Source organism: Sus scrofa, chromosome 8 (genome assembly GCF_000003025.6).
Source record: "Sus scrofa isolate TJ Tabasco breed Duroc chromosome 8, Sscrofa11.1, whole genome shotgun sequence".
In the NCBI taxonomy this organism is placed as follows: domain Eukaryota; kingdom Metazoa; phylum Chordata; class Mammalia; order Artiodactyla; family Suidae; genus Sus; species Sus scrofa.
In genome coordinates this window covers 2,794,780-2,820,735 of record NC_010450.4, presented here as the reverse complement: position 1 = coordinate 2,820,735, position 25,956 = coordinate 2,794,780, and the positions used below count along the sequence as shown (strand labels likewise).

Here is a 25,956-nt window from a genome sequence, read left to right as displayed (position 1 = left end):
CCTTCCCCTACACCCTCTTGAGGGTCACCTCCGAAGGAGGGCTCTGCCTACGTCTCGGTGACCAGGCTCTGGGCCCTCAGGACGATCTGGAGAAAGGAGCAGCCCCCAGTCCTGCGTGCTGACCACGGGCCACCATCCACTCTGTGGGAGTCTCCCTGCAACCGTAGGAGGCAGCAAAGCGCTACTCTTCCCGCTTTCGGGGAGAGGAACCAGGCACAGAGCAGTAAGGTGGCTGCCAGGGCCACAGGGCACTGAGAACTCGGGCTGGAACCAGACAGACCCTGTGCAGAGCCTGTGGAAACACGACCTGCAAGCTCTAAAGCCCCGCGGACCATGGGAGGGGGGCACTCTGCGAAGCTTTGTCCCCAGTGGAGTTGGGAGCCAGGAGAGGTGACATCCATCCTTGCCCCAAGGTGGACCGGCCCAGGCCTATCCTTCGGGCTCCCAGGCTGGGGAGGAGAAGGGGGCGCAGGGAGGGGAGGGAGAGCAGACAGGCTGGGAGGAGGAGCTGGGACGGGAGGACTTGGCCGTTTCTATGGAGGCGGAGGCCGGAGCCCAAGGTCGCTGGAACTCAGACATGAACTTGGCAGGCGCCCGGACTCCCGGGGTGCCAAAGGCCTGCACCCCGGTGGCGCCCCATCCCCAGGGCCCTCGGACGGGGTTAGAACACCATCCACATGGGTCTCCCAGCCCAGGCAGGCCCGGGGTTTTGGCTGCCGGGCGGGTCTGCGCGCCGAAAGCCGAGCAGGGGCGACTGGGCCGGGGCGGAGCCGACGGAGGGACCGCCCACTTTCCGGGGAGGGCGGGAGGGCGGGGCCGCGCCTTTAAATGCGGCGGGGCCGCTGCCCCGGATCGCTGGCCTGGAGGGAGCGGGCGCCTCGCCGGTCCTCCGCGTCCCCACGCTCCGGGCATGTCCTTGCGGTCCCGGCGCCCGCCCGCCTGAGCTGCCGGCGCACGTGGCCGCGCTCGCGCCCGGTTCCCTCCCGAGGGGCGTCGGTGCGCCCCTGGCCGGTCCCCCCGCGCTGCCGCCCGCCGCCCGCCCGGCCGCCATGCAGGCACGGGCGCTGCTCCTGGCCGCGCTGGCCGCGCTGGCACTGGCCCGGGAGCCCCCGGCCGCCTCGTGCCCCGCGCGCTGCGACGTGTCGCGGTGCCCGAGTCCCCGCTGCCCGGGCGGCTACGTGCCCGACCTCTGCAACTGCTGCCTGGTGTGTGCCGCCGTCGAGGGCGAGCCGTGCGGCCGGCCGGTCGACTCGCCCTGCGGGGAGAGCCTGGAGTGCGCTCGCGGCGTCTGTCGCTGCCGCTGGGCGCACGCCGTGTGCGGCACGGACGGGCACACCTACGCCAACGTGTGCGCGCTACAGGCGGCCAGCCGCCGCGCGCTGCAGCTCTCCGGGACGCCCGTGCGCCAGCTGCAGAAGGGCGCCTGCCCATCGGGTAAGCGCTCGGGCTGGGGCGGCGACCCCGCAGAATGCAGTGCTCTCGGGGGGAGACAGGCTCAGAGCCAGGGCGAGCCTCGACGACGTCCGTCTTCTCTGAGCGCAAGGGATGGTTTCCTTTAGAAATCATCTCACCAGACTTCCGCTCTTCCAGGTGGGGAAACTGAGGCCCAGAGAGGTAAATTGCCGTCCCCAAGGTCGCAGAAGGGGTTCACAGTGAAACCCCGTGCCCTCCTGACCACCCCCAGGGCCTGATGTAGCCCTGCACCTCTCCAGCCTCTGGCCTCATCCAGACTTACCTGTCTTATGTCTCATTTCTGCTGGTCCTGGGTGTTGTCTGCAAAGCAGTCTTTCCTGGCCTCGAATATCCAGTCTGGATATTTAAGTGACACCAGCTGGGGGACACGAGGTGTTTTCTTTCTTTTTGCACTGCATTTAAAAATGCATGTCTCTGGGAGTTCCTGCCTCAGCGGAGTGGGAGCAGTGGCGCGTTTCTGCCTCACCAGCATGCAGGTTCAATCCCGGGCTCCGCATAGTGGGTTACTGTATCCCATGTTGCCACGGCTGCGGTGTAGGTCACAACTGCAACTTGGATCCAATCTCTGGCCTGGGAACTCCATGTGCCGCTGGGTGGCCCAAAAAGTAAAAATAACAGACAAGAAAACGACCAAAAAACGCATGTCTCTGAAGGGCCGTTGAGGAACGGTGAGCAAGCGTGGAGGGTCTCTGGACAGCCTAGGGCTCCGGGGACAGGCTGTTGGGGTAGGAAATGTCTCCGTCCCTTCAAACCTTAGAACAGCCTCCTGTGGAGGTGGCTTGGGGTTGCTTCTTATCACACAGCTTGACCCTGTGCATGGGAGAAAATGCTAGAAGACCCTGCTGTGCCCTGATTTGTTTGGGACACTTCTTGGAAGGCAGGCTCTGGTGTTGGTTCAACAGGTGCTCTGACCGCAGCCACCTGCACAGGGCCCGGAGTTCATGGCCACTGAGATGAGTCAGGCCCCGTGTGTGCCCTCAGCCCTCAGCAGGGGGAGACGCTAACAATGGCCAGGACAGGCTCTAGGGGCCTGGGGGTGCTGTGGGGTGCACGGCTGCCTGGAGTGCCGGGAAGCCTTTAGGGGACAGAAGCATCTAAGTTGAGTCTTCAAGGATGGGGACACGTCTTCCAGGTGGCAGGAGGGACGGGCTTTCTGGGAAAAGAGGACAGTGTAACCCACCAAGAGGAGGCCCTGCGTGCTGCACGGCGAGCTGTGCTGGGAAGAGCAGGGAGATCAGAGCAGCTGGTGTGCGGGGATGGGGCGTGTGCGCGCGTGTGTGAGAGGGAGACTCCCGAGCCTGGGCAGGGTGGCGGCCCATAAATGTCGTGCCTTAGACGCCATGCTCTGGGCCGGGTTCCCGCATCACGTCTGGGATTCAGCGGATCGGTGTTCTGTGGCCCCCAAAGCCCAGGACAGTAAACACTGCTCTGCAGAGGGGAGTCTCACCACGCCTGAGCCTGTCAGGGCTCCCGAGAATGCCTGCAGCAAAGAAAGAAGAACCCCCACAAAATGATAAAAAAAAAAAAAAAAAAAAAAGGGTTTCCCAAGAGAACTTCAAGAGAGCGCGTCCCTGGCAGAACCCACGTGACCTCCTCCTGGCACACCAGGGTTCCCGGGAGCCCCGTTGGGGAAGCGTTGCCTGGACTTAGCCATGATTGCAGGGGCCAGCTGTGGAAGGTTTTAAGAGAAGTGAGGGTGATGTGGTCAGACGCGTGTTGAGATTGTGCCCCGGGGGCCAAGGGCTGGAGTGCAGTGCCACAGGGCGTCACGGAGATGGCCACTCTCCTTTACCGCACCCTCTGGCTTGGGGTTTGGAACCGGCCGGCCTCAGGCCGTGCCAGTGGGTCTGGGAGGCAGAGGGCTCAGGGCAGGCCTGGCGCCTGGACACTGCACCTTGGTTGTATCCCTGGCCCCCTCCCCAATGCCAACGCTCCCAAGTAGTGGGCACCACTCGACGAGGGCTGGAGGGCCCAAGGGCTGGCGGGGCAGGGGGTGGTTAGAGGTGGTCCAGGCATTTTGACAGCTTCATTCTTGATTGATGGAGTCCACGTCTGTGAATCACCTTCTCTGTGTGTCCTGCTGGCCCTGGGCTGCTTACAAGGCCGCTGCCGTGAGACAGACCCCAGCTGTGTCCTGCAGAAGCTCAGACGGGACGGGGGGGGGGGTGCGTGGGAGACTGAGAAGAGGACAATAGCCTGGTGACCACAGACGGACAGAGGGCTCAGCCAGGGGAACGGCTGGCGCGTGAGGTCACGGCTGGGGCTGTCCCTGCTCCTCTTACTGATGCGTGGCTTTCACAAGTTCCTCGCCTCCAGTTTCCTCGTCTGTAAAGCGGGGTGACAGTGGCAGCTCTGGGGGGACTTGTTGCGAGGACAAAGAGCCAGGGCACGCAGGCATGTGCCTCTAATGAGCATCAGGAGACTGTTTCTTCTTTGGTGTATTGTTACCGTAATTACTGCTCTTCCCCCAGGCAGGGGCGGGGAGGCTCCCCCGAGGAGGCGCTTGGAGCTGTGGGAGGTGACAAGGTGACGAGGGGCCCCCGGAGGGAAGGGTTGGGGGGTGGGGAGGAGGCAGAGGGATGGGAGCCGAGCGGAGGCAGCTGGACGGGCCAAGCAGGCTCAGGCTCCTCAGGCTCCCACAAGCCCCGCTGCTGCCAGAGCTGGAGGCGCGGGGTTGGGGGGCGGGGGGTCCAGGTTCTCGCGAGCACTCTTCACACGGTGGTCCGTGATCTGTGTGCGTCACGGGGACCTCACACACCTGCCGTCTGGGGGGCTGCACGTGCAGAATCCAGCCCCTGTGGAGTTGGTGCCGGTACCAGGCTCTCCTCGCTCGTGCTCCGCAGATGTGTGCACAGAGGCAGGGCGAGGCCAGGCCGTTGGGCTGAGGTCGCTCGGCCGGGAAATGACCGAGTCGGACCTGGCCTGGATCCCACTGGCTTTGCTCATTGTGCTGTCACGGCCCCTGGCTTTCTTCTCCAGGCAGGGACAGCAGGGTCCCCGAGGTCTGGAGTCAAGGTCAGGCCTGGGTCTCCAGCTTCAATGCGCTCAGCCTCCCAGAGTGTCACTGCCGCGTCCCCCGCCCTGTGGGGGGATGCCCACACGTAGCAGTGGGTAGGATTCTACCTTCTCTGGGCATTTCGCCCCGGACAGAAGTCCTGCCAGCCCTGCCCTCCCCTGCCTTCACCTCCCCCGGTGCTGACAACTCGGGGTCCCGTCCCCAGCCCCCAAACTCCTGGCCTGGCGCCCTCTGTCTCAGCCGGCCGTGGCCTTCAACCAACAGGACCACCCTGCAAGTTCACGTCAGAAGCCTTTGCCCTCTTTGCCTTCACGTCCCCTCCTTCCTCACCTCCCGTCGGCGGGAGAGTCCTCAGCTCGACCTTGAAACGTCCCCCGGCGGCCGTCTCTCCTGCTTGCCCCGCAGTGGCCCACACCTTGCCTCCCTCGTCCTCCCTCGGTGGCTTCTTCACACCGCAGCCAGGGCGACCTTGAGTAATGCAGGGCGGGTCCCCCTGACAGCCCCGCACCGCTCGCCCTGACCACGAGGCCTGGTGCCGTCGGGCCGTCCACCCTCCGTCGCCATCTCCTCCCTGTGGTCCAGCCACGCTGGCCTCCTTTCCACCGCAGGGCCTTGGCACATGCTGTTCCCGCTGCCAGAAAGTCCCATTCCCTCACCTTTCGGGGCCAAGTCCTCGTCCTGCCTTGGCCTGGAAGTCCCACCTCCCCGAGCTGCCCCCAGGGGGTCCCCTTCATTAGCCTCGTGAGCACACCCCGGGGGCCCCTCCAGACCCTCACGCCTCCTGCTTGACGGGTGGGCGCCTCATCTGCTTCTTCCCCAGGCTCTGAGCCTCACGGGCGGAGGTCTGGTCTGCTCGTTCCCTGCTGAGCCTGGTCCGGTGCCCAGTGCCCAGTAGGCGCTGTGGAATGAAAGGCTCGCCCACCTGGTGGGTGACCCTCGCTACCTCCGGTGACAGGCTCACCATCCATCCCGGGAGCTCGTGTTTTGTCACATCCACACCAGGCAGAGCTGCCCCACGGCGTGGATGAGTATCTGGGGTGGGGGGGGGAGGCGGGCTGTGAAACCTCCTCCGTGCAGAGGGTCTGCCCAGAGCAGCCCGTTCACCCCCCAGTCTGGGGATTCTCACGGCCTCTCTGCCCACAACTGCAGACGCAAAGGCCTTCCAGCGCGCAAGTAATTCAGATCTCAAGCCCTGGGCAGCTCTCAACGTGGCATTTAATCACCAGCTTTGATTGTTGGCCCCAGAGCAGGTTCCAGCAGAATCTCAGGGCTGTTTATTTAAGAGCTTTGCTGGCTTTTGATTTGTGATCCTCTTAGCGGCTTCCTGGGGCCTCGCAGGTCCCAACTGCTGCGTTCAGGACTCATCAGGCCTCTGTCCCCACGCCTCCCGCTCCCCCGCCCCGACAGACAGCGGGGCTAGGCTGCAGCATCTGGCGGTTTCTGAGGACCCGTGAGCCCCCAGCGCCGAGGCTGCCGGGAGCCAGAAGCCCAGCCAAGAGGAGCTTACAGCCCCAGGCGCTGTGCAGCTGTCTTTTCCCCACCAGGGCCCGGCCTGGGAAGCACCCGCCACGCTCCCTAAGCTGGGGGTCCCACAGCGCCCATCTGGTTTGTCTCCCCCAGGCCTGTCCCCTTCCCTGGTGGCCCTCAGGGGCGGGATGAGACTCCGCTCTCCCTGCCCAAGGCCCCGCTGTGACCCCCACTGCCTTCCAGACCGAGCCTGACTTCGATGCTGCCTGCAGGCTCGGTGGTCCAAGTTTGGGACAGGGCAGCAGATTCCTCCGTGACCTGTGAGGCGGATGGAGCCGCAGCCCCACCCAGCCCAACTCCAGGTCTGTCCTTGCCTCCAGGTCCACATCCAAGGGCACCCAGAGCAGACACCCAGCCACTTTGGGGATGTGAGCGTCGTGCGGGGCAAGCTGGAGCCAGGACGTGCCAGGCTCTACCCACCGGCTTCACCCACCTGGGCTGGCACATCGCCCTCGGCTGCTGGGAGTTTCCTTGGCCTCCTGGGAGGCTGGACTTTGTGCAGACTGGATGAAGGAGTGGGCAAGCGGTGTGTCCTGCCAGAGGGTCTGACGCCACCTCCTCCCGAGCCTGCTGTAAGCGGGAGAAGCCACCAGGTTTTAAGAGGGTCAAGTCGCAGGCCTTGCGCTCTGGGCTAAACACACAGCGTGGCCGGGTGTTTTTGTCATGGCCCTTTATAAGAAAAGACTCATTGAGGTGCAGGGGGCTGCCCAGGGTCAGCAGGTGGGGAGGGGCAGGTGTGCCTGAGCCCAGGTCCCCCTGACTTTCCATCTGGGGCTCTGTCTGCCGGGCATGCATCCAGCCCCCTGAGGAAGTAGCCTCCCAACTTGGTTTAGATAAGGGCGTTGAATAAACAGGTTCGAAAGAGAATAAAATCACAGATCCCTTGTCCTCAGGGTGGCAAAGATGTGGTCCGGGCGTGCGGGGGTGTATGTGCCCCAAATTGAATGCCAGATCTGGTGCGGGGGAGCAGATAGACTACTGGGGTTGTGCAGTGCACAACTTTCCCAGCTGTATGCTCTTGTCCCTCAAGCACATAACAGGCAGAGCCAGAACTGAGACCCGCTCAGGGCTGAGTCCCGGCTCTGTCACTTGCCAGGCTGAGACCGTGCGTGTCTAAGCTCTGTGCACCTGTTTCCTCATCTGTGAAGTGGGACCAACAGAGAGAGGCACCCTTCTTGGTGGGTCCTTGGACAGTCAGTGAGATCATGACTGTGAAGTGCTGTGCACAGCCTAAGCGCTCCCCGACGTTAGTGCAAAGCTCAGCAAGGACCCCTGGCTGTTTCTCACTCAGATGGAGTTTGTGCGAGGAGGGAAAGGAGCCTGAGGCACTGCTTTTGGAGGGACTGCCGGGGGCCAAGCCCCGCCCACAGGCGGTCCACTCGCCTGGTTTAGTCCCCACATCCCAGCCAAGGAGTCCCAGGAGTCACTGGATGCACCAGTCAGGGCAGGAGGGCTTCCTGTAGGAGGAAGGCCAGGGGGTGACCTCCTTGGCTTCTGTGGCTTGGGCAAGCCTGAGTCCTGCCCGGCCTGAGGGATCCCTTTGATAAAGCACCAGCAAGCTGGTGGCAGAGCCCTCTCCTGCACCGGGTTGGCTGCAGGCCCGATGGAATTCACAGCCAGAGGAGCCAGGCAGGCCCCAAGCTGAGGACCGGCCAAGGCTGGACTCTCCTGGGGCGGGACAGCTGGTCGCATTGGCCGAGGACCAGCATGGAGTGAGAGAAGTGCCTGGGGTGGGGGTCAAGGGACCTGGCTGTGGGCCCTGGTGGGTCCCCCGACCCCTCTGAGCCTCTTTCCTCCCGCCTGGCAGACGCTGTGGGAATGCACTGGTGTAAGTGCCCGGAGCCATGGCCGTGGAGAGGGAGGCCTGGGCTGCAGCCCGTGGCCCTGCAACCCAGGGCCCAGAGCCCGGCAGTCACAGACAGCAGCGTCACCCCCCGGGAGTCCCAGCGGCAGCTGAAGCCACTGTCCCTGGCTGGGGGCAGACAGTTCATTCGGGGACAGGCAAGTTTTCAAGAGAAAGGAAAACACAGGCAGGGAGCCATCCTGGGAATAATTCGACCCGGAAGTGGGCTCCTGGGGCTTCAAAGGCTGCCCCAGGAGTGCTGGGACCATCCGCCCACTCACAATTTGCTCCTTCCCCAGCTGCTCTCTGCTCACCGCTGAGGGTCCGAGCGCACAGGCCACAAGGACAGTCGCAAGGGACAGGTTGGGGAGGGGTCCCGAGGTGCCTCGGGCCCCGGACAGAGAGCTGGGTCCCTGAGTGTTGGCCTGGACCCGGGGGGAGAGGGAAGGGACATTCCTGGGAGAGGAACTCTCTGCAAATGAGGGGGACATTTCAGACCACACGTGCTTGGGAAACCAGAGCTGATGGGACAGCCAGGTCCCTGAGTGCCGTGCCGAGAGGTAGCCATCTGGCCTGCAGGCAGTGGTCAGAGTTATGGACAGATGGGCACAGCCTGGGACTTCGTGGGCATCTGCTGAAGGCCCCTCTGTCCCCAGCTCTTAAGTAACCACTGGCGATTGGGGGTGGGGTCTTCTGATTGCAGGAGGCAAGAGAAGAAGGGGCGGTGACCTCGGAGTTAGAGGGAAGAACTGGATCTCAGTCCTGATTCCGCCCCGTGTGTGCGGGAGCGGTGATGTGTACAGTTGGGCAGGTTGCGCACTGCATGAGTCCGAGGGAGGCAGACAGGCTGTGATCTGTGTTAACACTGGTCCTGGAGTTACGCAGTGCACAACCTGGGCAGCAGTACAAGTGACCCTGTGGGGTGTCTGGGCCAGTCACTTTCCCACTCTGGGCCTCCGTTTTCCTGTCTGTTCCATGGCATTGGTGTCTGTCTAGAGCCAGCACATAGTAGGTCCTCTTTCAGCATCAGTCGCTATCCCTTGGCCCTCCCGGAGGCGCTGCCACCCAGCAGTGTTGGCGGTGGAGGCCCGGCCCCGCTTGGCTCCCTGCTGGCTCTTCTCCCGTCCCCTTCCGCCCCGGCTGTGCCCCTTCCTCCCCCGGGAGGCGCCGCCGGACACCTGGCCTCGATTGCTTTGCTCTGTGTCAAGTTCTTCCTGACGAAACCTTCCAAGGCCTGTGGATTACAGTTTATTTTTGAAAACAAACAAAAAAATGCTAACAGCTGAATCTGGTCAAGACTGACTGTTGACTTCAGAACTTTGGCTCCAGGACAGGCTGAGGGTGGGTCCAAACCCCCACATAAACAGTCGCCTCCCAGCCGCGGGGCCCGAGGTTTTCATGTGGAAAGAGGCAGTGGGAACCTTCTCTTCCCACTGATTCATGGGGTGATTCATCCGAGTGGGGAGGAGGCGCAGGAAACAGGCCCCATCCCTCCTGCCCCCACCCCCACCTCGGCGGCTTAAAGGGACAAGGCCCGGTGGGGCCTGTGTCCCCCGCTGGCTGACCCAGGAGCACTGCTGGTGAGCCCCAGGCCCTGGGGTCAGGAGGGCTCAGGCAGTGAAGTCCACGGGACCTGAGGCCAGGGTCAGGCCTGTCTCCACCCTGAACCATGCGTGCCTCCAGCCCATTCCCTGGGACACAGAATGGGCCACAGATGCTGCTCGTGGGAGGCTACTAGGTGAACAGTCTGGACCATGTTCTTGGTGGTGGCATTTGCAGGCCTACTGTGTGCTGGGTGGGCTGGCGTTTGCAGGCCTACTGCATGCCGGGTGGGAGCCTCCCTCCCCGTCGGGGGCTGCCTTGGGGCTTGCCTGTGCTGGCTCTTACTGAGCTGTCTGGGGAACCAAACGTGCCCGTGCCCCCAAGGAGCTGGTGCCAGGGTGGGAGGTGAGCCCCACCCAGCTTCTCCTCGGAGCTCCTGCAGCCCTGCAGCCCCCAGGGCCTCCTGCCCGCGGGGGTGGTGGGAAACACAGCCGGCCTTTGGCTGGTTCCCGCCCTGGCCCAGCTCTCAGCCCCCGCAGGCTCCACTCTCCTTGCTCTGTTTCGTCTCCGTCTCACTTGCCTGTGGAAGAACATTTGGAAATTTCGTGGAACGGAACCACACATAACTCTCCCTCTGCCCCAGTTATCCATCAGGGAATATTTTGATGTGTTTCCTGCCAGCCTTTGACCTATGAATGTTTTACCCAGGTTTTGTTTTTATTTATTTATTTAGGTCACACCCACGGCATGTGGAAGTTTCCGGGCCAGGGATTGAACCCACACCACAGCAGTGACCATGTCACGTCCTTAGCCCACTGAGCCACCAGGGAACTCGAGTTTTTGTTTTTAAATCCTCCCATGTGAAATTGACGGCAGCCTATTTTAAGTGAGCTCTGGGGAGACCACACTGGAAAGAAAAGCATTTGGAGAGAGGCCACTGTGCCGTCCAGATCTCCTGGCGGCCGGGTCCGCTTGTCGGCAGCTTGGGCAGCTCAGGGGTGCGCTTAGCCCGCAGGACTGGGCCGGGTCAGCGTGGGGGTGGACAGATGCACCCAGGGCGCTGGAGCCTCTGAGCTCCAGGAGGGTCACGTGGTTCCGCAGCCTCTTCTGACCCCACTCCCCCGCCTGGTTCACACGGGCCCAGCTTGGCGTCGGCCAAGCGCGCCTGCAGCTGCCCTCGTGTTGTGTGTCTTTGCATCTCTGTTCAGGGCGCTCTTCCAGGCCTGGCTCAGGGCGCCCCTGGACTCTCCCACCTCACCCTGGGCCGCCCTCTGTCCCCCTGGGTCACACAGTGCCGTGTCTGGCTAGTCACTGGCCTGTCCCCCTGCAGGGGGTGCACACATAGAGGGGACTCAGCGTACACAGATTTGGCGGTCCCTCCAAGAGCCAGTGCACTGGGGGAGGCGTGATGCTGGGAGCGCTAAGGAGGGCTGGGAGGAGCCTGCCGGGGGGGCTGCCTGGAGGAGGTAGCATTTGATCTGCACCAGCCAGGCCGGAGCGTCACGGTGGGGAGGACTGGGGAGTGGTCTCTGCGGGTGAGGACAGAGTGGCGGGTGATGGAGCAGAGACTGGGGGTGACACCTGGCCTGTATTTACCCTGCCAGCTCTTCTTCCCGCCTGGGGTCCTCTGGGGCCCTTGGTGACATGGGGACCACCTGGCAGAGGAGCCTTTTCTCAGAGATCGGGACCTGGAAGGGGCATCAGAGGCTGGCTTCCTTCCCTTTGCCTTGAAGGTGGAGCGTGAATGCAGCTTCCCAGGGCCCTTGAGGTGGGGCAGGCAGAGCTCGGCTTGACCCCCACAAGCTAGCTAACGGGTAATTTCTCCTCCAGAGTTTTGGGGGTGGTTAGCGAGCCCTGTGGAAAGAAGCATGCAGCCACCTGTGTGTGCTGGGAGCAGCAGAGCCCTGCCCACGACCGTGACCTCTGAACCTCCGACGCCACCCCTCCTCCAGGAGGAGGGCTGCCGGCACGGTGGTCCCTGGCAGCCCACGGTCTGATCACCGAGGAGCCTCGAGGCGGCCGGCAGTGGGCCACCTTTCCCAGCCAGGCTCTGGCCACCCCGGACAGACAGCCTTTGATTCAGGCTGGCCGCTGGGGCTGGGCCCTCTGTGGCTGGTCCCCACGGGCTGGTTGAGAGGCAGACATCACAGGATCAGTGGCATGGGCCCCCCTCACGGCTCCTGACCGCAGAGCCTGAGGCAAACTCTGCTCTGGGCCCTGAGTCCCATCTCAGGCTTAATTCATGGTCAGGGCCTTAGGGGACCCGGGGGTGGGGGGCGCTAAGGACGGAAGCCCTGCCGCCCCTGCCCAGAGCCTGGCTCTCCTCGTGCCAAACCTCCGCTGCCCTGGCCTTTGGAATGGAGCCGATGACCCCTGACCTGGCTGCCACCCTGGAGAGCTGGGGAGACCAGTCAGGACGTGGACGGGGCCTGCATTTGTCTGCAGATGGCGTGGGGCATGGACAGGGGGCCTGAGCCCTGCTCCCGAGCTGCACCCCCATGCTCCTTCCTGTCCCTTTTTGGACAATCTGGAAACCCAGAATTTCACTAGATCCTAACGCTCGGTCACTTCCTAGAGACCATTAAGAGAAATATCAGCTGCAAAGCTGGACTTTACAGACCGAGCCCTCTGCCCACCACAGAGTGAAACGGGGTGGGTAGGGGGCTCCCTTCTCCTCCCCTGGGCAGGGGGCCGCACGGTTTGCAAGTCACAGGCAGTTCTCGAAGCTCCCTGGGGAGCGGCGACGGAGAGGCAGCTTCAGTCTCACAGTGCAGGTGCGAAGTCGAGGCCCAGAGCCGGTAAAGTGGCTCGTCTCAAGCCACACAGCAGGGCCTTGGCAGTTGTCAGTGCTTTCTGGCCCCGGAGCCACTTACAAGCAGTGCGGGCAGCACGGGTTCCAGATAGCGCCAGTCTCTGGGGGGACCTGGGAGACCCGGGCACCCTGCCCAGCATGGAGACCAAAGGGGTGTGGGTCTTGTGCCACCCACCGGCCTCAGGCCTGTGGTCCTGGCAGCCGGCAGCCCCGCTGCTGATGGAGCAGAAATCTGAGCCGGCGAAGGTTCCAGGGAAGTTCGTGAACCGCCTGGCAAGCCGGGCGGGGGCCTGGCCAAGTTAGACACAGATGGGGGCCCTGGCGGCTCAGACATGGGCAGCCCAGCGTGGTCCAGGAGGGGGCCACATACCATGGCCAGGCGGGGGCGACTCAGACGGGACCACCCAGGGCCTCTTGTGCTAGAACCTTGTCTGGCCACAGCACTAGCCCCAGGCCTGGAGGGACAGGCCAGAGCTGGCAAGGGGAAGCACAGGCTCCTTTTGCTGGGGCCTCTCGGTATATGAGAGAAGGGGCAAGGGCCCAGGGGCTGGCCCAGATCCAGCCTCAACTCCCCTGCTGTGTGGCCCGGGGCAAGTGTTCCTACCTCTCTGAGCCTCCTGGCTGGCCCGGTGATGTGAGGTGAGGAAGCTCAGCATGAACCATCCTGGGGGCAAAGGCAAAGGTCTGGCTGTCGCTGCGCTGCTGAGGGTGGGGTGTCCCTGAAGGGCCCTGAATGCCGGGCGGGGGTCTGGCGGCGTCCGGGCCTCACGGGCGCACCTGGTTCTTGCTGCCAGCGCAGGTCTCCACCAGCTGACCAGCCCACGGTACAAGTTCAACTTCATTGCTGACGTGGTGGAGAAGATCGCGCCGGCCGTGGTCCACATAGAACTCTTCCTGAGGTGTGTGACGCCCCCCTCCCCCGAGCTTGTCCCCTCTCTGCTGGATTCTGGGGGTTGGGGGTGGGGCAGCGGAAACCGGAGTGGGCTGGGGTCCAGCGGGCCTGGCTTAGACAGCCAGGCCGCTCCCGCCCTTGGGGGGAACGTCCCCTCCCTGAGGCTGACCTCCTCGCCTAGGGAGTCGCGACTGCGCCACGGAGCGCGCAGGTGGGTGGTGGTGGTGGCTGCGGGTCACAGGGACCCTCTGAGCTGGCACTGCCGCCCAGCAGATGGATGGCTCCTGTGGCATCTGGGGTCTCTCCCCAAATCGACGTAGCCCCTCCAAAGACAAAGACATGAACAACGTGACTTTCCCAAAGTTAAAGTGTTTCTTTGTTGTCTTTCTTAACCTTTGGGCCCCTGTGTGGACGGGGTGGGCAGCGGCCCAGGTGAGGCCCTCAGGGCCAGAACCCTATTTGGTCTTATTAGGAGCAGGGGGAGCCAGGCCACCCAAGGGGACAGTCTCCAAGGCCTCCGCCGGGACCCTGGGCCTTGCTTGGCATCAGAGCTCTTTCCCCGAGCGGGGCAGCCTGGCCAGCGCCATCCTGTCCACTCCGAGGCCCGGGGAACTGCGCCAGGCTCAGAGCCCAGGGCCTTGGACCTCAGAGCTAACCCCCCACTGCCCTTTCCGTGGGCCCCAGACCCCGAGACGTGTCATTAAGGAAATTACCACTGGACGTCTGAATGGCGTGTCCCGAGCTTTGCAGGTGGTTTAGAGGAGGCAGCGTCTGTCCAGAAGGCCCCAGGCACAGACCCCAAACCTGCTAATTGCTGACCGCAGCCTAGCGAAGGCCAGCTCCGAGGCCATTTCCACACCAGCCTCCGAGGCTGATGTGCAGATGGGGGGGTGGGGATAAGGCCTTGGGGCGAGATGACACCCCAGCACGGGTGCCTTCGGCTGTGACCCCGGAGCCAGTGAGGAGCCCGGAGCCTGGGGGGCAGGGCCTGTACATGGCAGACCCCGAGGGCTCAGGTGCAGCCGCCACCCAGGGGCCCCCACAGAACTGGGTGGGGGCAGAAGCTGGTCACAGACGTGAGTGGACAGGTGCTGCCAGGTTCAAATCCCCACTCAGCCCTTTGGCTGGTGGTTCATATCGCCGTCTCCCCACCTATAAACTGGAGGCCTGCCTACCTTGTAGGGCAGCTGTGAGCAGCAAAGGACTCGGGTCCTGGCTCAGAGGGAGCTCTTGGTGGTATTAGTTGTCCCTGGTCCTGCTGGCGGGGGCGTCCAGGCCTTACACTGGGGGCCCAGAGCTGACCCAGCCCAGAGACGGTCTCGAGCTGTGTCTGGCGTCCCACCTGTCCTCTCCTGGGCGCCAAGGTTCCTCCTCAAGGGCCTCGGCACAGTGTTGTCTGTCCCAGCAGGGAAATGACTCCAGCCCCACTCGGGCTGCATGGCCCACTCCCCGCCAGCTTACCACGGCAGACACTGAGGCCAAGGTCCCCGTGCCCCTGAGCCTGCCCTGGCTTGTCGGCACCTGGCTTGGAATTCACAGAGCAGAGTCCTGCCAGCATCGGGGGCTTCCACGCTGACAGCAGAGGGCATGCGCCGGGCGGGGGCGGGGAGCGTGTCCCCTTTACACCCTTCCCCGCACAGAGGTTGGGACGCTGACCTTGCCGAGACCTGCTCTGCACACCCCTGCATCTGCCCTGTGATGGGAGCAGCCTGCAGGCACCCCGCTCAGTGGAGCAGGTGTTGTCGGCCCCTTTCCTGGATGGGGAGACTGAGGCTCTGAGGGGCAAGCCACCTGCCCACCCGCAGATGTAGACGGGGCTGGACTTGGGGCTCGAATCCTGGCCTGTCCGGCTCCTGCTGTGTTGTCGCGCGTCTGACCTCCATGAGCCTCCTGTCTCATCCTCGAAAGTTGGGAGTCACAGACGTGGTCCCCTCTTGGTGGCTGTGAAACGGGTCTAGACTTAATGACCTGCCGGGGCACAGCCAGGAGGTGGCAGAGCCAGGAATCGCCCCAGGCCTGGGGGATGCCCAGCCCAGGCCCTGGGGCTGCTCTTCCCCCCACCCCACCCCTGCCCGCGGCGGCTGCCCCCTGCCCCCATCCCGACCGCCACCCCACCTGCCTCCCCGCAGACACCCTCTGTTTGGCCGCAACGTGCCCCTGTCCAGCGGCTCGGGCTTCGTCATGTCGGAGTCTGGCTTGATCGTCACCAACGCCCACGTGGTGTCCAGCACCAATGCTGTCACAGGCCGGCAGCAGCTCAAGGTGCAGCTGCAGAACGGGGACACCTACGAGGCCACCATCAAAGACATCGACAAGAAGTCAGACATCGCCACCATCAGGATCCGCCCCAAGGTGAGTGGCCGCAGGGGCGGGGGGAGCGCCTGCCCGGCCCGGAGCCCGGAGCCTGGAGCCTGGAGCCTGGAGGGACGGAGGCCACGGGGCCAGCAGTGCATCCCCAGTCAGACCGGAGCCCACATCGCTCCCACACGGAGGGGCTCCAGTGCCCAGGACACACCCACTGCCCTCCCAGGCGCAGTCCTGGGGGTGCAGCTGTTTCCTTGGGGTGACGAGCCCAGTGGGGAGCGCTTGGGTCCACACCCCCACCTGTCACTGCGCCTCCACATCGGCCCCCACCTGAGCCGGCGGACCTGTCCTGGGCCCCCGTCCTGTGCTGTCACCTCCACTGGGGGGTGCCCAGGCCCGCACACCCCCGAGTTCTCACCCCCGCCCCCGCGGGAGGGGCGCCAGGCAGGGTGCTGCCCTTTCAGAGGGGAAACTGAGGCTGGGGGAGGCAGGCCACGGCCAGGGTCTCGCTGACCGGGTCGGGGTGGCCGGCTCGGCTGAGTCCTGGCCTCCCTCCAGTGTGTTTCTTGTCAGCCGTGTTGTGGTCACGATGCGGTGGGGCTGCCGCGGGCTCACCTATGGTGACCTGAGGCCTGCCCACCCCGTGAGGCCGTGGTCCAGCTGGGCCGCATGTGAACCTGGCTTCTGCTCTTTCTAATAAAAGTTGCCAGCGTTTGAGAGGAGCCGTCTTTTGCAAGGGTTCTTGCCCCATCGGAGAGAAAAAGTTTAGTGGCTTCAGGTAATTATCTTGACGGGGACCCTGCCCACTTTCAAGCCCTTTCACAGTGGCTTTTGAGTCTGGGGACACAGTCTCTATTTTATTTTTTTTTTAATTTTGTTTTACTTTATTTTTTAAGGCCACACCCATGGCATATGGAAGTTCCCGGTCTAAGGGTCACATCAGAGCTGTAGCCTTTGGCCTGCACCACAACCACAGCAATGCGGGATCCAAGGCACCTCTCTGACACATCACAGCTCACGGCAACACCGGATCCTCAACCCACTGAGTGAGGCCCGGGATCGAACCTGCGTCTCATGGATGCTAGTCAGTTCTTAACTCACTGAGTCACAAGGGGAACTCCTACCTTTACTTCTTTAATGATAGCTGCTGTGAAAAACAGAAAGGAGAAGTTCTTTTGACGTGGTGACGCAGTGCGAAGGAGAAACTCCTGCGTGGAGGGGAGGGAGCCGGGGTCCGAGGGAGCGGCAGTCCCGAGGCTCCGAGCCACAGGGTCCTGCCCACCCTCCCCCCTGCTCCGTGAGCTGGGCACGGCCGCTCCCTGCTTCTCTTTCTTTTCCTTGCGTGGTGAGAAGCTTTCCTGCCCTCCGCCGCCAGCAGGTGGATTTTGTATCAGCTCCCCTGGGACTTGGCTTCCCGTAGATCCTTTGTCCCTGACACGCCTTTGGTGGGGCATCCCCGGCACTTTTTCTTTACCTATTTGTGGTCTTTTTAGGGCCACCCCCGTGGGGTAAGGAGGTTCCCAGGCCAGGGGTCAAATCAGCCCACCTGCTCCGGGAGCCCCCGTGCCGGGGGCTGGCCGTGACCTGGCTCTGGTCCCACCAAAGGCCCACAGCGCAGCTCCTCCCGTGTCCTCCCCAGAAAAAGCTCCCCGCGCTGCTGCTGGGCCACTCGGCTGACCTGCGGCCCGGCGAGTTCGTGGTGGCCATCGGCAGCCCCTTCGCCCTGCAAAACACCGTGACCACGGGGATCGTGAGCACGGCCCAGCGGGACGGCCGCGAGCTGGGCCTCCGGGACTCGGACATGGACTATATCCAGACAGATGCCATCATCAACGTGAGTCCCCGTGCGGCCCCCGGCCCCGGCCCCCATCTCGACACGCCCCCTGGCGGGACAGTCCTTCTCCTGCCTCCCTGTGACGTCTCCCCAGGGGTGCCAGCGCTGGGGGGTCGAGGCTGCTCTTCTGACCCAGGACAGCCCTTCGGAGACGTGGAGGCTCAGCCAAGGCCACTGAAAGTCTGCCCTACGTACCCCGTGGCCCACATTTATTATTACTCTTACTAGTATTGTTATTCTCGTCACTATTGTTATACTGGATGGCAGCTTTGGCTTTCATAAAGCACTTTGCCCGGGCGCCCGGCGTCCGCCTCTCTGGCTCTGCCATGGTTGCAGCCTTTCTCCTGGAAGCGTTAGTCTCTGAGCCTCCTCAAGGCTGGTAGGATGGGAAATCACGCCCCGTCCGGCTTCCATCCGGCGTGAGTGGTGGGGACCCGATGCGAGGCTGGAGGGAGCCTGTGAGCTTTGTCTGGAAAGCACTGGCCAGGTCAGACCTTGCTCAGTCATCAGGTGGCCGTGCCCTTGGCCTCTGTGGGCCTCAGCTTTCTCATCTGTGAAGTGGGGGCTGGCCATGAAGCCTTTCAGCGCCATTGCGAGATGGAATTCAATTCATGTTTCTGTGCTGGTTTGAATGGTAGTTGGAAGAAAAAGCTTTGGAAAGCTTTAGGGTGGGGGACGCTCAGGGCACAGCTAATGCTGTTTCCTCTCCCTGCAGTACGGGAACTCCGGGGGACCGCTGGTGAACCTGGTAAGTGTCCCCTAGAACAGGGCCTCTAGTTTTCTGGGGCTCTGCTGACAAAGGGGAGGCAGAGCCTCCAAGCAGGGATGGGACCGGATGTGGCCTGGTACCTTCACGCCCAGCAGCTGGAGGCCCGGGAGGATAGGCCGGTGGTCAGGAGGCTCTGCGGGCGGTGGGGTGGGCCATCAGCCCCCCAGAGTCTCCCCCTTGCAACCTCTCCTCGGCTGGTCCCCCTCCCTCGAGGCTCCCTCCCAGGAAGCAGGTGGGGACAGCACTGGGGGACCAGGCAGACCAAGTGTGCCTCTGTCAAGGTCCCCAGAGGGGCCCCTGCTCTCAGGCAGCCCCCGGCCTGGGTGTCCTGTGCGGATGTCCCCCCGAGATGACCGGAGAGCCGGCGCAGGGGTGCGTGCGGGCTGTGGGAGGAGCTACGTCCAGGAGTGTGGCTCTCAGGTGGGGGGCAGGGCAGATTAGGGCGGGAGCCCAGCTCTAAAGGGACAGAGACAGTGGGGATGCTGGGACCTGCCCTGGCCCCACTTGTCCCCACCCTGCTTCTAGAAGGAGGGGGTGGGGGTCCCCCAGGCCCCCTCACGTCCGTCTTGGCTCTGGCCCCTCAGAATGCTGCCCAGGAATGCCCTCGATCCGTAGGTGCTGCTTCTCAGGGGCAGGCTGCAAGCTTCCCCGGTAGACACTCTCCGGAAATGGGGGGGGCAGGAGAGGTGGGGGTCCCCGACCCAGAGGTGATCCCCAGAGCACCGTTTCGGAGCTTCTCAAGGAGGGCGCTGATGACCGGGCCACCTCTGCGGCCGAGGGCTGCCCCGTGACCACCTGCTCTGATCTCCCGCCAGGACGGCGAGGTCATTGGCATCAACACGCTCAAGGTGGCGGCCGGCATCTCCTTTGCCATCCCCTCGGACCGCATCGCGCGCTTCCTCACCGAGTTCCAGGACAAGCAGGGCAAAGGTAGGAGCCCCCGTGCAGGCAGGAGCCGGGGGACCCGCGGTGCTGTGTGCGGTGCTCCCTCTCCGCCTGGCCGCCTTCCCCAGACCTCCCCCCGATACCTCAGATCATCGTGGCACTTCGTGGCCAAGTTGCCCCCCCGCCCCGTCCCTCCAGACCGCCCCCTCTGGCTGGGGACCGCCGGGCTCACCTCCCACTCCCAGGGGTTTCGGGCCTGGGCTCCACTTGGCTGGGCGGCTCTGGAGCTGCCAGAACCCAGTCCCTCCTTCCCTCCCTCCATCCCCGCCTCCCCATCTTCCTCCCCCCACCCGGCCACGTCGCTCCGTGTACACTCCACCCATCCATCTACCCACCTGTCCGTGCGTCTGTCCGCCTTCCTTCTCCCTTCCGTTCATCCGTCCATCCAGCCACCCCTCCTTCCTTCCGCCACCCCACGCCTGCCCAGCCCCAAGGCCCCCTCTTGCAGCCCTCTGCCCGTGCGCACTGCCAGGCAGGTCGCCTCTCCTTCAGGGCGCGGAGCCCAGGCCCTGATCCTCTCGTCCTCTCTCCTCCCCCGTCCAGACGCCGTGTCCGGCCTCCCCGCCCACTTCCAGGGGCCCGTAGGCATCCGTCTAGCACAGGCCTTGACAGAGCCGGGGTGACCCTCCCGTGGGGGCAGGCCAGTCACTTTCCTAAAGTCAGTGGTCACAGCTGCTTTGGAGGGAGCCTTTCCCGGTGGCCTCCACCTTCCCACCTTTGTCCCCAGCCCGGGTGATGTCCCTTCTTGCTGTTTTTTTCCCATGCTCACCTCCTGGCCAGCGCCCAGACCTGGCTCAGCCCCACTACTCACACCGGGGAGTTGCCCCCCATCTCATCCAGCCCCCAGGCCGGCGGTCCTTGAGGCAGGGGGCTTCGTCAGGCTGGCCACACCCTGACCAGTATCGCCAAGACCAGTGCTTAAAGGACCACAGTTGAGGCTCCTTGTTCCTCAGTGTCCCTTGTGTGAAGACAGTCTGGAGCCAGGCACAGCCAGTCTTCCTGAAGGAAGCGGAAGCCTTCTGTTGGCCAGGGCGCATCATCCAACCTCCTGAGCCCTTTTCTCCTTGGCTACTAGGAAGCTCAGAACCTGATCCAGGGCTGCACATTTTTCTTGTCTGTACTGCACTTGGGCTTTTCTCTAATAACCAGGCTCTTCCAGTTTAATTTCTCTCTGGCTTTGCCATCTTCCTGGAGGTCGGTGGAGCTGTGCTTGGCACAGGCTGGGCTGTGAGGTGCCTGTCCTGTAGGAAATGCGGTGATGGCGTCTTCCTCCTTGTCTCTCTTCCCCTCCTCTCAGGCGAGACCCACTGGAGCTGGATTTGCTTCTTTGTTGTTCAGGGACTATCCTCTTCAGCACTGCCCTCATCCCAGGCCCCGGGAGACACTTATCCCCTGTCCCCAGAGCTGCCACCTCTCCAGGGACATGTGGGCTAGTCAATGAGCCCGGTAAATCTTAGCTGAATGACTGAATCTATCATTTAAAATCCAGCTGAAATTGGCTGATATGCATTTTTAGGGTTTTTTTTTTTAATGAAAATACCAATTCAAACTCGATCTAAATTTTTTTAAGATAAACCATCTGTTCGTTAAACCGAGGGGACGTTAAGGCGCACTTCTTGTCTCCGTCTAGGGGCTGGGCTCAGAGGCCTCTGGGGGACTTTCAAGGTCAGAGTGACCAACGCACCCATCCTGGGGCACCTCGGCCTCAGTCCCCAGGACAGTCGGGGTCCATCCATCCTTAGGACTAGCACGTCTGCCCTGGGGTGACTGAGCTGGAGGGCTGGACCGTCCTGGTGTCTGCCCCTCTGTGCACCTGCAGGAGGTGGCTCCTCAGCTGTCATCTCAGCCTGGGAGAAAACCCCCTTCATCTCCTACCTGTGGTCTCTGTGGCTGGCCTGCCTGCCAAGCGGGAGCTGGGAGTAGCCCTGGAAAGAAAGGCCAGCCTCATGGTCACAGGCAGCCTTGGGGAAGCTGTGTGCTTGGGTGCTGAATCCTTCCAAAAAAGCTGAGAAGCGGCAGGAGGCAGCCCTTGTAATATCTGTAGAGTCTATAGTGATGTCACCTCTCCCATTCCTGATATTGATCGCTGTGTCTTTTCTCTTTTTTCCTCATTGGTCTGGCTAAAAATTTATCAATTTTATTGATCTCAAAGAACCAACATTCGGTTTTCATTTGTTTTCTCCACTATTTCTATTTTCTATTTCCTTTATTTCTACTCTTTCTTATTTCTTTTCTTCTTCCTATAATAAGTTTTAGTTGATCTCTTTTTTTTCTAGTTTTTAAGGAGAAATCTGGAGATATTTGTTGGACATCTTTCTTCCTTTCTAATGTGGACACTTGAATACTATTAATTTCCCTCTAAGTACTGCTTTACCTACATCCCACAAAGTTTTGTATTTTCATTTCTATTTGGTTTAAGATGCTTTCTAACTTCCCTTTTAACTTATTCTTCAAAGATTGCTTATTTAGAAATGTATTATTTGTTTTCTAAGTTATTGGGAATCTTATAGATACATTTCTATTATTGATTTCTAGTTTAATTCCATTGCGGCCAGAGAGCATTCTTCAATGATATGACATTTTAAAGTGTCCTGAGACTTATTTTATGGATCAAAATATGCAAATGTTGTTTCACCGTCTAAAACACATGCCAAGTCACAGGCTGGAATAGCTAGGGGGATAAAGCTGCCACCTAAGCATATTGTGTGTATAAGGCTCCAACCAGATGGCCTGTCACATGGTTAATGTTCACTGGGCTTTATCGATTAATATTATTATTTATGGAAGAGGCAAGGATGGTGATGAACTCAGATCAGAGTAGGACAAGTTTGGGGAACCTGTGGGATGGAGGCTGGAAATGAGAGCCCCACTCTCCATTGGGGTTTGGGTGTGGGGCTCAGCAGGATAGCAGGTGTCAGAACTGATGTGGTTGGATGGTGCCTGAGGGTGAGAGTGGGCACGAAGCCACCTGATTAGAGCAGAGAGGGGACAGCAGAGGCTGGGCTGGCCCAAGCAGGGTGGCTCATGCTGCCTTCTTCCTGGTGTAGCGGGCAGGGAATCCTGCCCTGCCGGACCCCTCACTGAGGTCAGAGGCCTTCACAGTGGCTCTAACCGAGTCCCAATGTGCTCTGTTTCTAGACTGGAAAAAGCGCTTCATCGGCATACGAATGCGGACAATCACACCAAGGTGAGTGTCTGGAGGACACTGCCCCCTGCCACCCCTCCACTCGTCCCTTGCTCTGACCCTCCTCCCAGACCCCGACCCAGACATGCCTGACTCCCTGCAGCTGCTCCTGCAGACCAGACACTCGGGCTTCTGGGCCTTTGCTCTGGCCAGTCCCTCTGCCTGGAATGCCTTTCCCTCTTTGCTTGATAAATTCCTTTGCCTCCTGCAGGAAGCCTCCCAGATTAGTTTCCTGTGTCGCCCATAACAAATTACCACAAACTTGCTGGCTTAGAACACCAGAAATTCATTGTCTCTTGGTTCTGGGAGCCAGAGGTCAAAGTCAAGGTGTCGGCGGGGCTGCCCTCCACTGGATGCTCCAGGGGAGAAGCCCTTTCTGGAGCTGTCTGCCTCTGGTGGTTCCAGCCGTTTCCTGGGTTGTACTTGCGTCACTCCAGGCTCTGTCTTTCTCATCACGTGGCTTCTTCTTTCTGTGTGTCTGGTCCCGTCTCCCTCTTCTTTCTCTTCCCCAATTACCAGCCACTGGATTTAGGGCCCACCCTAGGTCAGGCTGATCTCACCTAGAGATCCTTAACCAACCACACCTGCAAAGACCCTATTTCCAAACAAGGTCACATTCCGAGGCTCTGGGTGGGCGTGAATTTGGGGTGGGGGTGGGGGCACTGGGCCGCCTTCCTGGGAGGGGCCTCCTCTTCACCTGCGGGGCTGAGCATTCCCCCCACCCCGCTGCCAGCATCTCATTGGTCCCATGGTGTCAGAATTGCCCGCCCCGACCTTGACCATGAGCACCTTGGGAACAGGGGCTGACCTGCTCCCCTGTCTGCGCCCCGCCCCCACCCCTGCCCAGGATCGGGTCTAAAGGGTAGATGCCTGGAAATACTGAGTGAGTGAAATAGAGAAGGGGGCGGGGAGGGCGGGGGGAGGGAGGAAACAGACGCGAAGGAACTGCAAGGTCAGGTCCAGGGGTCTGAGGAGAAAGAGGTCCCTGCCCTGGGAGCCGGGCAGCACGGAGGCTCTCCTGGAGGATCTCCTGACAGACTCGCCCCCACTCATTCCCTAGAACGACCACTCCTCCTGTTCAGCCGCTGTCCATCTCGGGAATAAGTCGGAAAGCAAGTTGGGATCAAGACCAATATACCGATTTATCTTTTTTTTTTTTTTTTTTTTTTTTTTTTGGCCACGCCTGGAATTAAACCTTAGCCCAGCAGTGACCTTGGCCATTGCAGTAACAATGCCACGTCCTCAGCCACTAGACAACCAGGGACCTCTCCAACTTATCTTTCAATGGTGTTCTTTCTCTCTCTTCCATCCATCCATCCGTCCGTCCGTCCATCACACCACCTGTCCAGGCTGTCTCTCCACTCCATCGTTCACCCACTGTCTGTGCACATGCCTCCCGTCTGTTCATTTATCCATCCTTCACTCCTTCCATCCGTCCCTCCGTCTCATTGTCCATCCCCTGCCTTCTCGTCCTTTCTCCCCTCCTCCCGTCTGTCCGTGACCCTCCGCTCAGCACCTCTAACCGTCAAGGTTTCTCTGGAGGAGCTCATGTTGGGGCAGGGTGGGGGGGGGACACAGACAAGAACCAGTGACAACCCAGAGGGGTCAGTGCCCGCACAGGGCAGTGTGGGAGCCCAGAGGAGACTCCCGTGTGGCCTGGGTGGTGGAGAGGACAAGGCAGCTTTGCACTAAGGACTTAGTTCAGAGGCTCAGAAAGGCCTGAACCGTGGAACTGCCTTTTCAGTTTGGTGGAAGAACTAAAGGCCAGTAACCCAGACTTCCCGGCGGTCAGCAGTGGGATTTACGTGCAGGAGGTTGTTCCAAATTCACCTTCTCAGAGGTAGGCTCCACGGGGGAGCAGGGAGGCCGGGCGGGAGGGCACGGGGCTGGGCGGGAGGGCACGGGGCTGGGCGGGGCTTCACCGACCTTGCATGACCTTGAGCTTCCTGGCAACATGACCCCACGTGGAAGGGCCGGTGGGATTCTGGCCGGTCCCCTAAGCTAGGGGCAGGCTGGGGAGAGGGTGGCCGTGCCCCTCCGTGGCCCAGAATGTCCTTTTCTCCGTGTCTGGGGAGACTGGGTAGCAAAGGACCTCCTGAGCAGAGAGTCCTGCTCTCACCAGCCTAGTGGGCTGGCCTGGGTCTTTCTGGGCCAGTTTGCTCATCTGCAAAATAGGCATGATTCAGCCTACGCTGCCCACCCACGAGGCGCTGTCACCCAAGTAAGATAGAGCCTTACTGTCTCGGAAGCCACCCAGTACTAGAGAACGGTTGAATGTTGCCACAGGGTGAGTGAGGAGTTTCCGTTGTGGCTCAGCGGTAATGAACCTGACTCATATCCATGAGGATGTAGATTCATTCCTGGCCTCCCTTAATTGGCTTGGCTCCCACGTGGCTGTGGCTGTGGTGTAGGCCGGCAGCTGCAGCTCCAATTCCACCCCTGGCCTGGGAACTTCCACATGCCATGGGTGCGGCCCTAAAAAGGGGGGAGAAAAGCAGGGTGAGTGAAGAGGGACAGCAGGCCATGCGGTGGGAGGTGGCACGCTGGCGCGGCTGAGCCAGTCCCCTAGCTGGCTCTGAACAAGCCCTGCGCCGCCTTTACCCCGGGCTCCCTCCTGCAGCGCGTGGGCTGCATCAGCTCCTCCTCCCTGGAGTCTGGGGCTGCGGGGGCCGGGCGTGGATGGAGAGGAGCGGGGCAGGCAGGCCTCCAGCCGCCTTCGACCCCGCAGGACCCCTCCCTCTGTCGGGGGTGCTGGGCTGCTCGGAGGCTGCGTGGGAGGCTGCGGGCCCGTGTCCTTCTGCCGTGAGCACAGCGCGTGTGCTCAGCCCGCAGCCGGCCTGCAGTGGGAATTGGTGAAGTACAGATCCATGAAGCCAAAGGATGAGCACCCACTCCAGCTCTCTCTTTCTGGTTGCTACGCCCCACAGCGGCAGCCTCGGAGAGCGGCCGCACGCAGGGCCCCCCAGGAGCCAGAGCAGGACGCTGGGTGGTGACGGTGGCTGCTACTGACCGAAGCTGCCTTGTGAGCAGGGCGTTGCACACACTGCATCCCGGGAGCCGCGGGTCGCTGCTCTCACCCCCATTTCACAGATGGGAAGGCTGAGGCTTGGGGGTCACCCCCCTGAGGTCACACAGCCTGCACGTGTGCACCTGGGCACGGTCGCCCATGCATCTGACCAAGGTGCCACCTGCCTGCCTTCTGGGTTGAGGGGAGGGTCACGACGAGTCCGGTGCAGAGGGAGGCCCACCCACCCAGCTCACTCTTCCGCTGATGTGAAAGCCTTAGGATGTGCGGTAGCCTGGCCATCGACCCCCTGGACCTCGATATAATCTGCAGGGTGTGTTCCCACGTAGGACTGTGGATGTGGAGCCCGAGGCTCAGAGGGGCAGCGTACCTGGCCCGAGGCGGCCCCATGGCGGGAGCCTGCAGCCAGAACTTGACCCCAGCCCTTCTGGGGAGTAGAAATAGACGGACAAAGCGCTAGCCCGTTAAAGGACAGTGGCTTCCGTCTGGGGCGAGAGCCTGGCCGTCACGGCCCTGTTCTGACCCGGTGAAAAGACTTTCCTTAACCCGCTGCTGCTCAGACCCCCTTGGCGGGGCTCGGCCTCACAGGGACGTGCCCTGACCATGCATGTCTCCTGTTGGCAGAGGGGGCATCCAGGATGGCGACATCGTCGTCAAGGTCAACGGACGCCCTCTGGCCGACTCGAGCGAGCTGCAGGAGGCCGTGCTGACCGAGTCCCCGCTGCTGCTGGAGGTGCGGCGGGGCAACGACGACCTGCTCTTCAGCATCGCGCCCGAGGTGGTCCCGTGA

The 25,956-nt window shown here is 61.9% G+C and overlaps 1 protein-coding gene across 1 annotated transcript; it reads left to right on the top strand.

Moving 5' to 3' along the window:
- Nucleotides 1,050-25,956, top strand: HTRA3 (HtrA serine peptidase 3). The gene is given in 9 exon segments (NM_001195343.1): nt 1,050-1,434; nt 13,013-13,112; nt 15,235-15,457; nt 17,049-17,243; nt 17,959-17,991; nt 18,828-18,942; nt 22,096-22,144; nt 23,886-23,981; nt 25,791-25,956. Coding segments are annotated over 9 exon segments (1,362 nt in total).